Here is a 13941-nt window from a genome sequence, read left to right on the forward strand (position 1 = left end):
CTACCCGAGCATTCAGTATTGTGCATTATAGCACACAGAAGGTGAGGGGAATTTTGGGGGGAAAGAAGTGCTGCATTTTATCTTTTAAATACTTTGACTTTTCATGAAAATTCAATAATTCAAGATGGCTGCCCCATATGACGTCATAATATGCAAATTAGATGGGGAAATGTAATCCCTACATAAACATTGGGTCATCCTTAATATTTCTATAATTTACAGAGATTCTCTATCTTTTATCACTTAAGATATAGCCTTTTGAAATTATGAAATTATGAAAAGATGTCAAAATCGAACGTTTTAGGAAAAAAAAATCTGGCGCCTAAAGGGTTAAAGCACAAGTTAAAAGAATATCTCCACACATTTGATGCCTAGCTATCGATAGGGTATCGATTGGGTTTTATACGATACCGGTGCCTTTTCAATACTTTTAAAATGGTACCGGTGCCGGAACTGATACTTCTATTAAAATAAATGTAAAAAGCCTAAAAAGGATAACATTAAAGAACATTAAAAAGATTTAAAATAAATCCATAGCTTTCACTCGTTCCTTGGATGCCCTCATTTCCAAAGCTTCCCTTACTCTAAGGCTAATAAATGTATTTTGGGATCTGGGTAGTTATTTAATAAAAAACCACACATAATGTTTCTACTGTAACAGTAGAATAACAGTAAATTCCCTAATAATAATTCCAAATGGCACGTGCAAATGGTTTCCAGATTGCTTAAAATAAGCAAACACTGGGCAGAAAATGTATCCTTAAAACAGCAAAGCTCTGATTCGGGGATTTAAACTCGTTATCTGGCAAACGCTCTCATGACAGCTCTCATAGTAGAGCAGTCCGCAGTAACATCTTCCTTCTTTGGACATTTGGCGCATTCATTTGAGAAAGTATGCTTGAATTTGAAATATTTGATATTCCCCATATTTTCAAAATTTTACATCGTCATCAAAATTATTCTGATATTATCACTATTGTTCAATATATCACCCAGCCCTAGTAACAAAGGACTTTTCAATAACTTTGATGCTCATGCAAATGATGCCATTCATTCCAAGGGGAGCATGATTACTAATGCTTAAACAATAGGATTAATCATGTAAAACAGTGGTTACAAAATAGCTATATATTGCTTTTCTCTCTTATAATAATTCTCTAGACACATACAGATGGTATCAATGTTTCTCTGTTCTGTGATGGCTATTATCTTTTGTCTTCCCCATATGAGAATGCACACAGGGCATGTATGCGTTTACTGCTTTGTATGAATAAACTATTTAACCTAGTTGCAATTAGAGACAAGTTTTTGTAAAGTTTCTGTTTGTTTGAGTGAGAATTTTGTTAGCGGGGCTGTGTTTGTGCTTGCACTTGGCTCGAAAACTCAGTCCCCTGCCAGTTCTTGAATCGGTGACATCTCTCATGCTGTTTGGCTTCATGAAGTGTGCAATGTCTGTGGCCGGCCAGCACATCTTTTTTTAATTTATTGTTAGGACTAGAATGATTAAAGATAATCTGTAGGCTTGTCTTTCGTATTGATTGTACTTAGAAACCGCAAATAACGGCAATAATCAATTGAAGAATTGCACAGGTTACACCAAATAGTCAGTTTTCATTATATAAACATTATTGCTTATAGTCTCCCACTCTTTGGTCTTTTTCTTAACCATTCATTGTTCTTCTACAAACTTAACTGTTTGTGGTCCATGATTTTTGGTGCTTTGTTGGGTCACCACTTGATGTTAAAGGAAAACGCCACCATTTTTCCATATTCCACTATGTTCTTTTCTCAAATTAGACAAGTTGAAATACCTCTCCTCTCTCAATTGATGATAAAATGATAACTATAATGTATGGTGGAAGAGCACTTCGCAGCACTTTGACCTAGGCGCAGTAATGTCATCCTGAAACCCCTCACGTTGTTTGTATTGATGGAAGGTAGAGGGAGAGGTGGAGGGGAGCCTGTTGTCTTGAGTCTTTCTGTGGAATTCAGCTCCTCATGTTTCAACCATGCTCCCAATCGAATCTTTAATTTGTCTGGTTCGGGTCTGATACCCTACAATAAATACAGTTAAAAACAATCAAATATTATGACAACTTAAAATAACTGTTATTTATATGCTATATTTTAATCTTTTTAAAAATTTAATTTGGAGAAGTTGAACTTTCTAAAATGTATTTTCTGTCACTTTCGATTCATGGGTCCCTGAATAAAAGTATTAATATCTTTTCTTTTTTGAATTTTTGAATCTTTCTTATGAATTTTTTTCCCCACAGAAATTCTGTGTTGTGTAGTTAAATCTTTCTGGTTATCAAATGAAGTCTTAAAAAATTAATTCCATTTATCTTTTAATTATTTAAAATTATAATCAAATATTTTTTGGCAAACAAAGGAGATTTACGATTGAAATTAATACATTGAAGAAAAGTCAGGCGCACTGCTGTGTAGAAAATGAAACCGCATGTCTGTGGCATTCATTAAAGGGTTAGTTCACCCAAATAGCAAAATTATGTCATTAATAACTTGCCCTCATGTTGTTCCAAACCCGTAAGACCTCAGTTTATCTTTGGAACACAGTTTAAGATTTGAAATCCGAGGGAGTGTCAGCCACATTAAAAAAAGCTACCGGCTTAAGTCATTTGTGGATTAGTGCGTATTGGAGACGCGAACCGTTTAAAGCGATTCAGATCAATTTGGTGAACTGGTTCAAAAAGATACGGTTACATCGAACGATTCGTTCACAAACCGGATATCATAAACTGCTTTGTTTTGAGCTCTCTCACAACAGACACGGAAGACAATGCTGAATAAGGTCATAGTTTTTGCTATTTTTGGACCAAAATGTATTTTCAATTCTTCAAAAAATTCTAACTGACCCTCTGATGTCACATGGACTATTTTGATGATGTTTTTCTTACCTTTCTGGACATGGACAGTATACCGTACACACAGCTTCAATGGAGGGACTGAGAGCTCTCCGACTAAATCTAAAATATCTTCAACTGTGTTCCAAAGATAAACTGAGGTCTTACGGGTTTGGAACAACATGAGGATGAGTCATTAATGACATAATTTTGCTATTTGGGTGAATTAACCCTTTAACAGAGACAGGCAGGATTCATATTTAATTTGACTTTTGCGGCTTTATATTTACAGATACATACCGCGATTTGATTTGATGTATTGACCCACTTTTTAATCAATTCAAAGTTTGACAAATTCAGTGACATTCCACTTTCAGATAAAGACTACACTACGTAATTTTCTTGCTTATGTGTCCACTTGCCTGATGTGAACATAAAATATCTTAAATACCACCACTGGTGAAAGGGCAAGTGAAATGCAAATATATTTGAAAGGTCTGGGCGAGGATAACGTCACCACCTCGCGAGACCAGTCAGATCTCGCGAGACGCATCGAAAACGTTCCACAAGCTCTCATCACATCCCTAGTTATCAGGGAAATCACTATATTCTCCTGGTCCAGAAGCTTTACTTCGCATTTTTCAATAAATCTTGTCTGCTGTTCTTTCAGACCAATGCAAAAATCAATGTTTTGAAAAAAAAAAAAGCAGTCATACTGTCCTTCGTACAAAATAAAATTACTGGCAAACTGGCAAGCAACCGTGATGATTTACTCAAAGGCAATTTTTATTTGCACTTTTTGGACCCTGGCTTCGGATCTTATAATTTTTTCGTGTAATATCTGGCATAGAAAAAAAGTACCTCACAAACATACAGATTGTTCTCCATAACTCATAATCATTTTTTCCTGGTCTTCATCTTGACTATAGGTGGGCAGCCCACCATCGGTTGGCTGAGGTGCAGCGGACCTCTGGCTGGTGTGGCTGTGGTTGGGTGTGTTGATCTCATTAGTAGTCCTGAACTCAATCCTTGCAGTTCACTTTGGCTCTAATAAGGCTCTCCCACTGCTTGCACTTCTTGACACACAGACTGTTACTGTTTTTGTTTGGGTTTGTCTACTCTCCAGTCAGAATGTGTTTTTTTTTTTTTTTTTTTTTAAAGAGCTGTTTTTTAGATTTATGTGATTACATTTTCTTTTATTATTATTTTACTCCAGGTTTACCACTTTACTCAAGGTTTTGAGCTGATCTGGTTGTACCACTTACTATGACTGAGTTGTGGGAAGTTTGCTCCACAATCTTCTAAGAAAATTTAGCTTAAAGACAGACTGTTAGTAGTGAAAGAATTGTACATTTATCTGTGCATAACGAATCAAATGCATATGTGCTTCGAGAACATGATCATTATCTCACTGCTTATTCATTCAAATGGGTCTGTTTTGGGGCAGTGTTACATTTGAATAGGAGTATGCAGATGGTAGGATGGCTGAAGGCTGTGAGAATGACATTGGGGAGTTGAATAACGAAACGGCAGTAGTCTAGACACACCCCGGTGGCTCTGAGAGTCTTCCTCCATTGTGTGAAGTTAATTAATTTCTGAAACATGACTCTTAAGTTCTCAAGTGCTTCACAGAGGGACCCTTGAACCTGCTGTTTCCTCTTAGCCATTTGTGAAGGAAGATTTTGTTTTCACCCAGAGGAAGCAATTTACCATACTTTCCTGTGAGAACTGATGTTTTGTGATTTAAATTAACTTGTATGAAGGAGCTGATGGAGTAGAGGTTTAGACTCAGGGCAGGTGTGAGCCCCGCATGATTCATAATTGCTGTTCTTCGGCATCCAGGTTGCATCAGGGTTATTTTTACTGTGGCAATATCATATGTGACTTGGTCATAATTTTAAGTCATTTTGAGAAAAAAAACCTTTTTGCTTTCTAATAATATAATTATCTTCATATTCCAAACCTTTTTCAAGATATATTCACTTATTTAGTGATTTGTCATAACTTGTTTCTGGGAGAGAATTAGGAGATATATGCATATGCTCACTCAGACTGTATTTATTTGGTCAAAAATATAGTAAAAATTGTAATATTGTGTAGGGCTGCACAATTAATCAAATTTTTAATTGCAATTACAATTACGGATGCCACAATTACGTAATTGCTCAAAGCGGCAATAAATCTTTCAATGTCCACTTATGTTATTCTGCATGCTTAACCCTCTGGAGTCTAAGGGTCTTTTTGGGGCCTGGAGAAGTTTTGTCATGCCCTGACATTTGTGCTTTTTTCAGTTTCTTATAAATATCTAAATGGGTAAAGTCTAATCTCACTGTAATCAGCACAAACTGGGCTATAATAATATGTGAAATGCATGCATGTACATGATTGTATTTTTGAGAAAAAAAATGTTATGGGTGGTAAGTGAAAAACTAAAAATGTTAAATTACTTGAATAAGGCCATAAAACACAAAGAACAATGGTTCCCAGGACTTTTAAGAACTGGAGCTTGTAGCCTAGAATTTTTCTTTATGTGAAAATCATCGTTTACTCACTTACAGAAAACAATATATTGATTTAAATTTTCTAAGACACTTTTTGTTGGTAAAAGTCATATGCGAGTAGGCGTCAACTACCATGAATATCATTGTGATTTACACCTGAGAAGACAAAGGCCTGCATAATGAGCTGCATAATGAGCCATTCAGTCATCTGTGCCACTGAGAGGAAGGAGTTACAAGAAAGAATGTGAGAATAAAAAAAATCTATATAATTTTATGTTTGTAGTTTATTAAGAATATATTTAATTATCCCACAACATAATTTAATATCCACTTGGGGGAGCAGTTAAACAGTTTATCAGGAACAATCAAAGCTGACTTTCAAACTATTTTTTTGGCCTCATTACTCCAGACACAATCCTTCAGAAATCCTTTTAACAATCTTATTTTCTACAAAAAAACATTTATTGTTATTATTATTATCATTATTATTATTATTAATGTTGAAAAGAGCTGAGAATATTTTTCTGTTTTTTTTAGGGGGAATAAATTGAAAGAACAGCATTGTTTTTACATTTGTTAGTAATCTTTATTTGTTACAGTTATATTATTTACATCAAGCTTTTGAATGGTATAGTATTGTATATTGTTATTGAAACTTCATAATGTTTCACTTGATTATATATTTAGTCAGGAATTATAGTTTGGAAAAATCTTTGGAAAAAGTCTAACTAGTAAAATGTTTACACGTTATGTGAAAACTAGTACAAGTATATAAATAAATAAAAAGAGACCACATCACATCTTTTTGGGGTGAATTATGTCTTATTCCTCTCATCGCGAAGCAAACAGTAAAATATAAGAAACTTGAACAGTCTCGCTGCTTTTTTTCTGTGTGGGCGTATTCAAGCCGTGCACTTCAGTTTGAATCTGAATAGCGCGTTCAGCGCTAGAATACAGGCAAAAAAGTGCCACCGTTTATTTGCTTTATTCCTCCTCCTGAGATTTGGCAAACCATTGGTCTAAGGAATTTCCAAAATGAAATACCGCAGCTAGTGTTGTCACGGTACCAAAATTTCAGTATTCGGTACCGATACCAGTGAAAATCCACGGTTCTCGGTACCAATTTCGGTACCAAAGCAAAACACAAAAATATGCTAATTAAAAATAAAAATAACTTTTTAGCACTAAAAATAAAACCAATGCCATTCTTTATACTTATTTACAACGGTGTTTAAAGTTTTTCTACAAGTTATATAATTATGAAAAACAGTAAACAAGTTTCACCCAAATTTAATTTGTCTTATTTTTTTTAAATTTAAACACATTTTATTTTTGGTAAATAAAGGGGATTTGCTATTAAAATTAAAACATGGAAGAAATATTGTGATTTATTTCTCTAAAAAATAAAGTATTATAATTTTTTTCAACAGTAGTAGCAGCATCACCATTTGCGCATTAGCTCCGCCCACTACCGGAGAAACCGTTATGTCTTCTGCTTGTTCGAAAATAAATATGAATAATTCTATATGAACTCCATTATTTTGACTGGAGAAGACAACAAAGAATATTTTACATATAGCGTGTCGATTCAGTGGTAAGACTCTCGCTCTCTCTCTCTCTTTGCATGTGTGAGAAACAGCGCTGTCAGTAAAGCGACGGTGAGTCGTGCGCCTTCACAAAGAGTTTACAGAGCATCAATTACAGGTGCGCTGTGTGTCCATTGAGATGAACTGAAAAGTTCAGATCGCTTGATGGAGAGAGAACTCTGAAGCTCAGATGCTGAAATTAATGCAAGCGTCATGCGCTTCGGTCTATGTAGTAAACAAACCCGCACGTCTCTGCCATTCATTAATTCACACAGAGACGCGCGGAAATCATAGCGCTGAACCGGGTTTGAACGGGACCTCGGTACTACCGGTACTTAAAGAAACCTGGTACCGTCACACAAATTTTTTTTTAGTACCGACTTGGTACGGAAGTACCGGGTCTTTTGAAAACACTAACCGCAGCATTAGCAAACATGCTTTTCCTGAGCATGATAAGAGCCATTTTGCCTCAACATGAGAGCACAATCCAAAGCCACAGATGGGTCTAATTTTGTTCTTTATTTCTATATTTCTTTATTTCTTTATTTTTTTTGTTCTAAATTGCCTATGAAACGTTTGTCTTTTACACAGATGGCAGCATGCATTGGTGAGCTTGTAACCACGGAAAGAAGTTACAAAATTACACCACATGCAATTCAGTGTCTTGATATTTTTGGTCTTACTCTGAATTGGTCTTTAATGTGCACAGAGAACTGCTCTCAGGTTCCTTAGTAATTGTCAAGGGGTAGAGAATTAAATCAGAAGGCCTTTTTCCCTCTTGTCTCAATTGCTTTTCTAGTTATTTTTTCATATATGTATGTTAGGACCGGGGTTTGACGAGATCTCGGGAGATCCAATGCGTCTTGTGAGATCTGACTGCTGTAAGGGAAACAGGTCAATTTAGCTCAAAGGGAATCATTTAAGATTTTAAAGTGAATTTGAGCAGAATCACCATTTCACGGCTGATCACTGAGACACCCTGCGATTCACTGAATGAGCCGTTTAACATCAAATCTGCACTGGATATTAATATCCAAAGTATAGTGAAAACACTTAATTAGCACAGTAACAATATCGGCAGTTTTTAGACATTAACTTGTAAGCACAAAACACAAGATACTCAATATGAATATGAAGGCTTTATTAGATAAATCTAAGACATATAAACTAATCTAACACAAGCACATCCACTCACACATTCACACAAGTTGCAGGAAGAGAAAGTTAGGGAAGAATGAGTTTAAGAGAATGAAAGTGTGGAATCCCAAGTTTACAGCAATACGTGAAATTGCATAGACATGAACAGCCATCAATCATTGCATTGAGTTCCTCAATGAGGTTAAAATTATGTTTGATACACCAGTATAGACCAGAGTCTGGAGGTTACTTGCATTGTCTGTGTAAAGGGGGTTCCCTTTGTTGTTGTTAGGGGGTTTCCCGAGGTTGCTGATTGGCTGGAAGTTCAGTAGTCGTTGAAGTGACATCTTGGGAAGCCCGTGGTTGGGCGTTGGCTGATGATGCGGAGTTGTGGGCTGGTTGAAATTGAACGGGCATCAGAGGTCAGACTCGGAGACACAGCGTTACAAAACTTAACTCCGGACACGGTAGTGTAGTAGTAGTGTATATTGTTATTTAAACTTCATAATGTTTCACTTGATTATACATTTAGTCAGGAATTATAGTTTGGAAAAAGTCACATTATGTGAAACCTAATACAAGTATATAAATAAATAAAAAGAGACTTACTCATGTTTATGATCTCTGCTGAATAAAGAGCTTCATTATTTTTATTCTGATGAAATCCAAATCTCAAATCCTGAAGTAATGTTCATCACATCTTCTTGGGGTGAATTATGTCTTATTACTCTCATCGCTAAGCAAACAGTAAAATAAAAAGAACTTGAAGAACAGTCTGGCTGCGTTGTCTTCTGTTGTGTGGGCATATTCAATCCGCGCGCTTCAGTCAAACATTAGAATCTCAATAGTGCATTCAGCGCGGGGGAGTGGTCACATTAGATATAATGAAGGGAGACGTGAAAAACGGACATCGCGTTTTTTTTCATATGGATTACTTTATCACAGAATATTTGTTTTCAGCAGCACTTGTTTAGTTTAAAAGTAGACATGTCAGGCTTTCTATAGATATCTCTCTCATGTCTCTTCGTTGAGGGTTAAATATCCATAACATAAAAAATAATCCAATTTGACTGATTTGCTTCAAATTGGGTGATTTTAGGTAAGCGGTTTGCATGTGACTCAATGGTGCTCTCTGCCAGTAGGGATTAGTAAGATGGCGGATCGAACACTTCCGGTGGCTTTAATGCCTGTTTGCAGTTTAGAACATGAGCGATCCAGTCATATATAGATCAGTGGTTGCTTATTATAGGGTTAGTTCACCCAGATAGCAAATTTATGTAATTAATAACTTACCCTCATGTTGTTTCAAACCCGTAAGACCTCCGTTTATCTTTGGAACACAGTTTAAGATATTTTAGATTTAGTCTGAGAGCTCTCAAGTCCCTCCATTGAAGCTGTGTGTACGGTATACTGTCCATGTTGAGTGCATGCATTACTCCGGGATATTGGTTTGTTTGAACTCAGAGGGAGTGTCAGCCACATAAAAAAAAAGTTAACAGCTTAAGTCACTTGTGGATTAATGCATATTAGAGATGCGAACCGTTTAAAACGATTCAGTTCGATTTGGTGAACTGAAGGATTCGTTCGCGAACCGGATATCCAGCTGCTTTGTTTTGAACTCTCTCTCACAACAGACACGGAAGAGAAGACAATGCTGAATAAAGTCGTCGTTTTTGCTATTTTTGGACCAAAATGTATTTTCGATGCTTCAACAAATTCTAACTGACCCTCTGATGTCACATGGACTACTTTGATGATGTTTTTCTTACCTTTCTGGACATGGACAGTAGTGTTGTCACGGTACCAAAATTTCAGCATTCGGTACCGATACCAGTGAAAATCCACGGTTCTCGGTACCAATTTCAGTACCAAAGCAAAACACAAAAATAAGCTAATTAAAAAAAAAAAATTTTTAGCACTAAAAATAAAACCAATGCCATTCTTTATACTTATTTACAATTGTGTTTTAAGTTTTTCTACAAGTTATATAATTATGAAAATCAGTAAACAAGTTTCACCCAAATTTAATTTGTCTTTTAATTTATGAAATTTAAACACATTTTATTTCTGGTAAAGGGATTTTCTATTAAAATTAAAACATGGAAGAAATATTGTGATTTATTTCTTAAAAAAATGATAATAGTAATATTTCTAGCACTATGCCTTTACGTAAAAATTAACTTTTAGGCCTAATGAATGCATATTTGTCATTTTAACTGAACTTAAGACTGTGGTGATGCTTAAGATATTTTTGGTCATTGATGGTTTCTGTAAAAAAAAATAGTAATAGATCATATTATTATTAAAAGATAATACTACTACTAATTCTACTATCATACTAATGTATATACAATGCACTATGAATTGATGAGCTGCTGGGTTCATGAATATTAATCACGTTGTCTGCGTTCGGTCAAACTGATTTGCTGAAATCAAAACAGGGACGGTACTAAATCAGCGCCAGCCAATGAAATTGCCATTTGCGCATTAGCCCACTACAGTCTTCTGCTTGTTCAAAAAGGAATATGAATAATTCTAAATGAACTCCATTACAGGAAAAGACAAAGAATAGTTTACATATAGCGTGTCGATTCAGCGTGGTAAGACTCTCGCTCTTTCTCTCTTTTGCATGTGTGAGAAACTGAAAAGATCGCTTGATGGAGAGAGAACTCTGAAGCTCAGATGCTGAAATTAATGCAAGCGTCATGCGCTTCGGTCTATGTAGTAAACAAACCCGCACGTCTCTGCCATTCATTAATTCACACAGAGACGCGCAGAACACTGATTCATATTTCAAGCAACATTTGCGGCTTAACATTTACAGATACTGGTCCATATGGAGATTTGATTAATTTATTCTAACTTTGACAAATTCCATGACTGTCATGTGGACTGCAATGTAATTTTCAATGCCATTGAAATAATTCTACTTGCATCTCTCTCTCTCTCTCTCTCTCTCTCTCTCACACACTGTTTATAGCACTTGAACATCAGAACACTTACTGATGATGTGGTAAGAGTCCTTTATTCAGGTTTCTCTTGTTCGCTCTGTCAGATATTCACTCTTTTTCATTCTGGGCCTTGTTCTTCATTAACAGCTAGCTTACATCCTAGAACTGATTCCTTCTATCTGATATTTGACATCATTAATATCAGAGACTATTAGAAGACCCATGTGTAACAGTGTTTTGAGTCTCATAACCACAGCATTTTGTTTGCAGTCAGTATGATACAAGGCTGATTATGTGCAATATCAGTTTGCTCAGGTTTTTTTGAGCAAACTGAATTTACTAATCTACTACTACAAATGTACTATGATTTTTTTAAATTTAAGCTTTTCTTGAGGTGAGTGGTTTCATTTCTTGCGTGTCTAACACTTGAGTACTGCCCTCTATTAAGCATGTGGCATGCATTATATTTACATCACTAATAAGGCTGCATGCGGTCAACGCATGTAAAAGCTTAAACAATTGATTGTGAAGCTGTTCAGCTCATGGTAAGTAATAAGTATACATTTGTCTGCACAACTCATTTCAATTTTTTTTAAAAATTAATTTATTTAGTTATTGATAGGGTTGGGTATCGATTAGGTTTCTTACAATACCTGTGCTATATCAATTTTTAAAACAGTACTGGTGCCTAAACGGTGCCTGAACCGATACTTAAAAAAAAAAAAAAAAAAAAAAAAAAAAAAAGAGCCACAAAAACTTATGGATAACATTAAAGAACATTAGAGATATAATTAAAAATAAATCCATGGCTTTCACACGCTCCTTAGATGCTCTCATTTCCCAAGTTGATGCTTCTCCTACTCTAAGGCTAATAAATGTATTTCATGATCTTCATGGTCATTATTTAATACAAAACCACACATAATGTTTCTACTGTATCTCTGTCAATCACCCTGACATTTAGTTAAAATGAGTGCAGTCCGTCACTGTCTTTTAATCAGTTCAGTGAATGACTGTATGGTCATTCTTTATAAAGTAGCAACAATGTCGTTTGTAAAGTACAGTACTGTGCAAAAGTCTATTTTGCACATTATACTTGCACATTGTTTTTCAGGTAGCTTTGCAGGACGGTTTCTTCAAGCGTCTTGATAATATGACCACAGTTCTTCTGGATTTATTTTGTCTCAGTTTAATCTGTTTCTTCATGTAATAACAGACAGATTCGATGATGGCGAGATCAGATCTCCATTTGGAGCACCGGCTGTTTTTAGATAGGCGTGTGCACGGATAGTCGAACATTCGAATATTCGTTTTGCTCTAATTATTCGATAAATAAAAATGATATTGGAATTTCGCAAAAAAATAAAGTTCACAATAAAACCTAATTTGGTCACTTTCTGTGATTCTCCACGGCATATTTGAAGATGTATGCAAGCAAAAAATAATTAATGAATGAATAAAGGGCCGTTCACATATCGCGCCTAAAAACGCGTGGAAAACGCTAGTCGCGCGCTTTCTCTTTCTCCAAAGCGCTCGGGCAGAAGCGCTTCTGAGGCGTCTGCTGTTGCTAAGCAACAATGACGCACTCTCTCCATGAAGACGCGGAAATTTTAGCGAAGGATAAATGGATTTGCAGCACAAAAAATCGCTTTCAGTAGCTCTGCTAAGTTTATTTCAAAATTGCAATCCATATACATTCATGATCAGCAGTTGTTCCTTCATCTTGGCTGAGCTTTTCAACGTTGTTAAGGGAAAGGATGAAGCTGAATGTTTAGTTCTTGTCACATGACTTGCGGTGCGCTTGCGGCATTCTGAAAAGTTAAGATGTTTTTAACTTGATGCGGTGCAGACGCACCTGGAAAAAACGGGTCCGCACCGCATCGAGTTAAAAACATGTCAACTTTTCAGCGTCGCTTCCATTATGAGCGCGCATACCGCGCGCCTACATTGGAAATAACGAACTTGAGCGCTCAAAAGACGCGATATGTGAACGGCCCTTAAGAACTGCGGTCTTCTACAGTACTTCAAATATGCCATGGAGAATCACAGAAAGTGACCGAATTGAAGAACATTGTTGCGGCATCTCTCAAGCAACGAATAAACACCGCTGACTTGGAGAATGTGGAGAATGGAAACTCCTAGGGCTGCAACTAACGATTATTTTGATAATCGATTAATCTGTCGATTATTTTTTTACGATTAATCGATTAATCGGTTTATGTACTTATATTTTAGTTTTGCCCATTTTTCCCCAAGTAAATTATAAATAAAGGGTATTTATCATTCAGCATAGATTAAGAGATTTTAACCATTTTGCATGGTCATATCCTCATCAAAAATATACCTGGAGTTGTTTTATTATGTGTTAGTAATCCTTTGTCGAACTCTTCTGCAATCAAAACACTGACCCATACTCTAGCAAATTTCACAAGGAGATTTCAAATAATGTTTTCACCATGGCAGTCCTAAGAGCTCCTAAAGTAGTTTAACATCCTGAACAAAGCTTAAGGAATCTTTAAGAACATATTTTCACGAAGAATAAGGATAAAACAGAATAAAATTACAGTACATTGCATTTTATAATTTAGTGGGAAACAGCTTTATAGCTTATGCTGTGAAATTGTAAACAATCCTTTCGAATAAAGTGCCAATGGCATGAAACCTGAATGGAACTCACATTTTAAAGTAAAATCCATCAGAAGGTTGTCCAGAAAAAAAACAAAAAAAAAACACACACACAAAAAACCTGCTGTGTGAAAAAGAGCAGTGAATACTTAGAAAAAAAGTGCATTTCAAATATATTTAAACATTTACCTCTCTCATTTAGTCATAATTAAGCTGCAAGACTGAATTATGAACTGGTAAACGACAAACTGATCACAGAACATGTTTGTAAAGCTTT

General features: G+C 35.7%; 1 protein-coding gene across 1 annotated transcript in view; it reads left to right on the plus strand.

Annotated features, from left to right (window-relative positions):
* Positions 1 to 13941, plus strand: part of LOC132119590 (protein diaphanous homolog 3-like) — a 312651-nt gene that overhangs the window by 25222 nt on the left and 273488 nt on the right. Inside the window, exon 2 of the mRNA XM_059529685.1 lies at positions 11069 to 11101. Within this exon, the coding sequence (XP_059385668.1) occupies positions 11069 to 11101 (33 nt within the window). The remainder of the gene's footprint in view (positions 1 to 11068; positions 11102 to 13941) is intronic.

Source organism: Carassius carassius, chromosome 38 (assembly GCF_963082965.1).
Source record: "Carassius carassius chromosome 38, fCarCar2.1, whole genome shotgun sequence".
Lineage (NCBI taxonomy): Eukaryota > Metazoa > Chordata > Actinopteri > Cypriniformes > Cyprinidae > Carassius > Carassius carassius.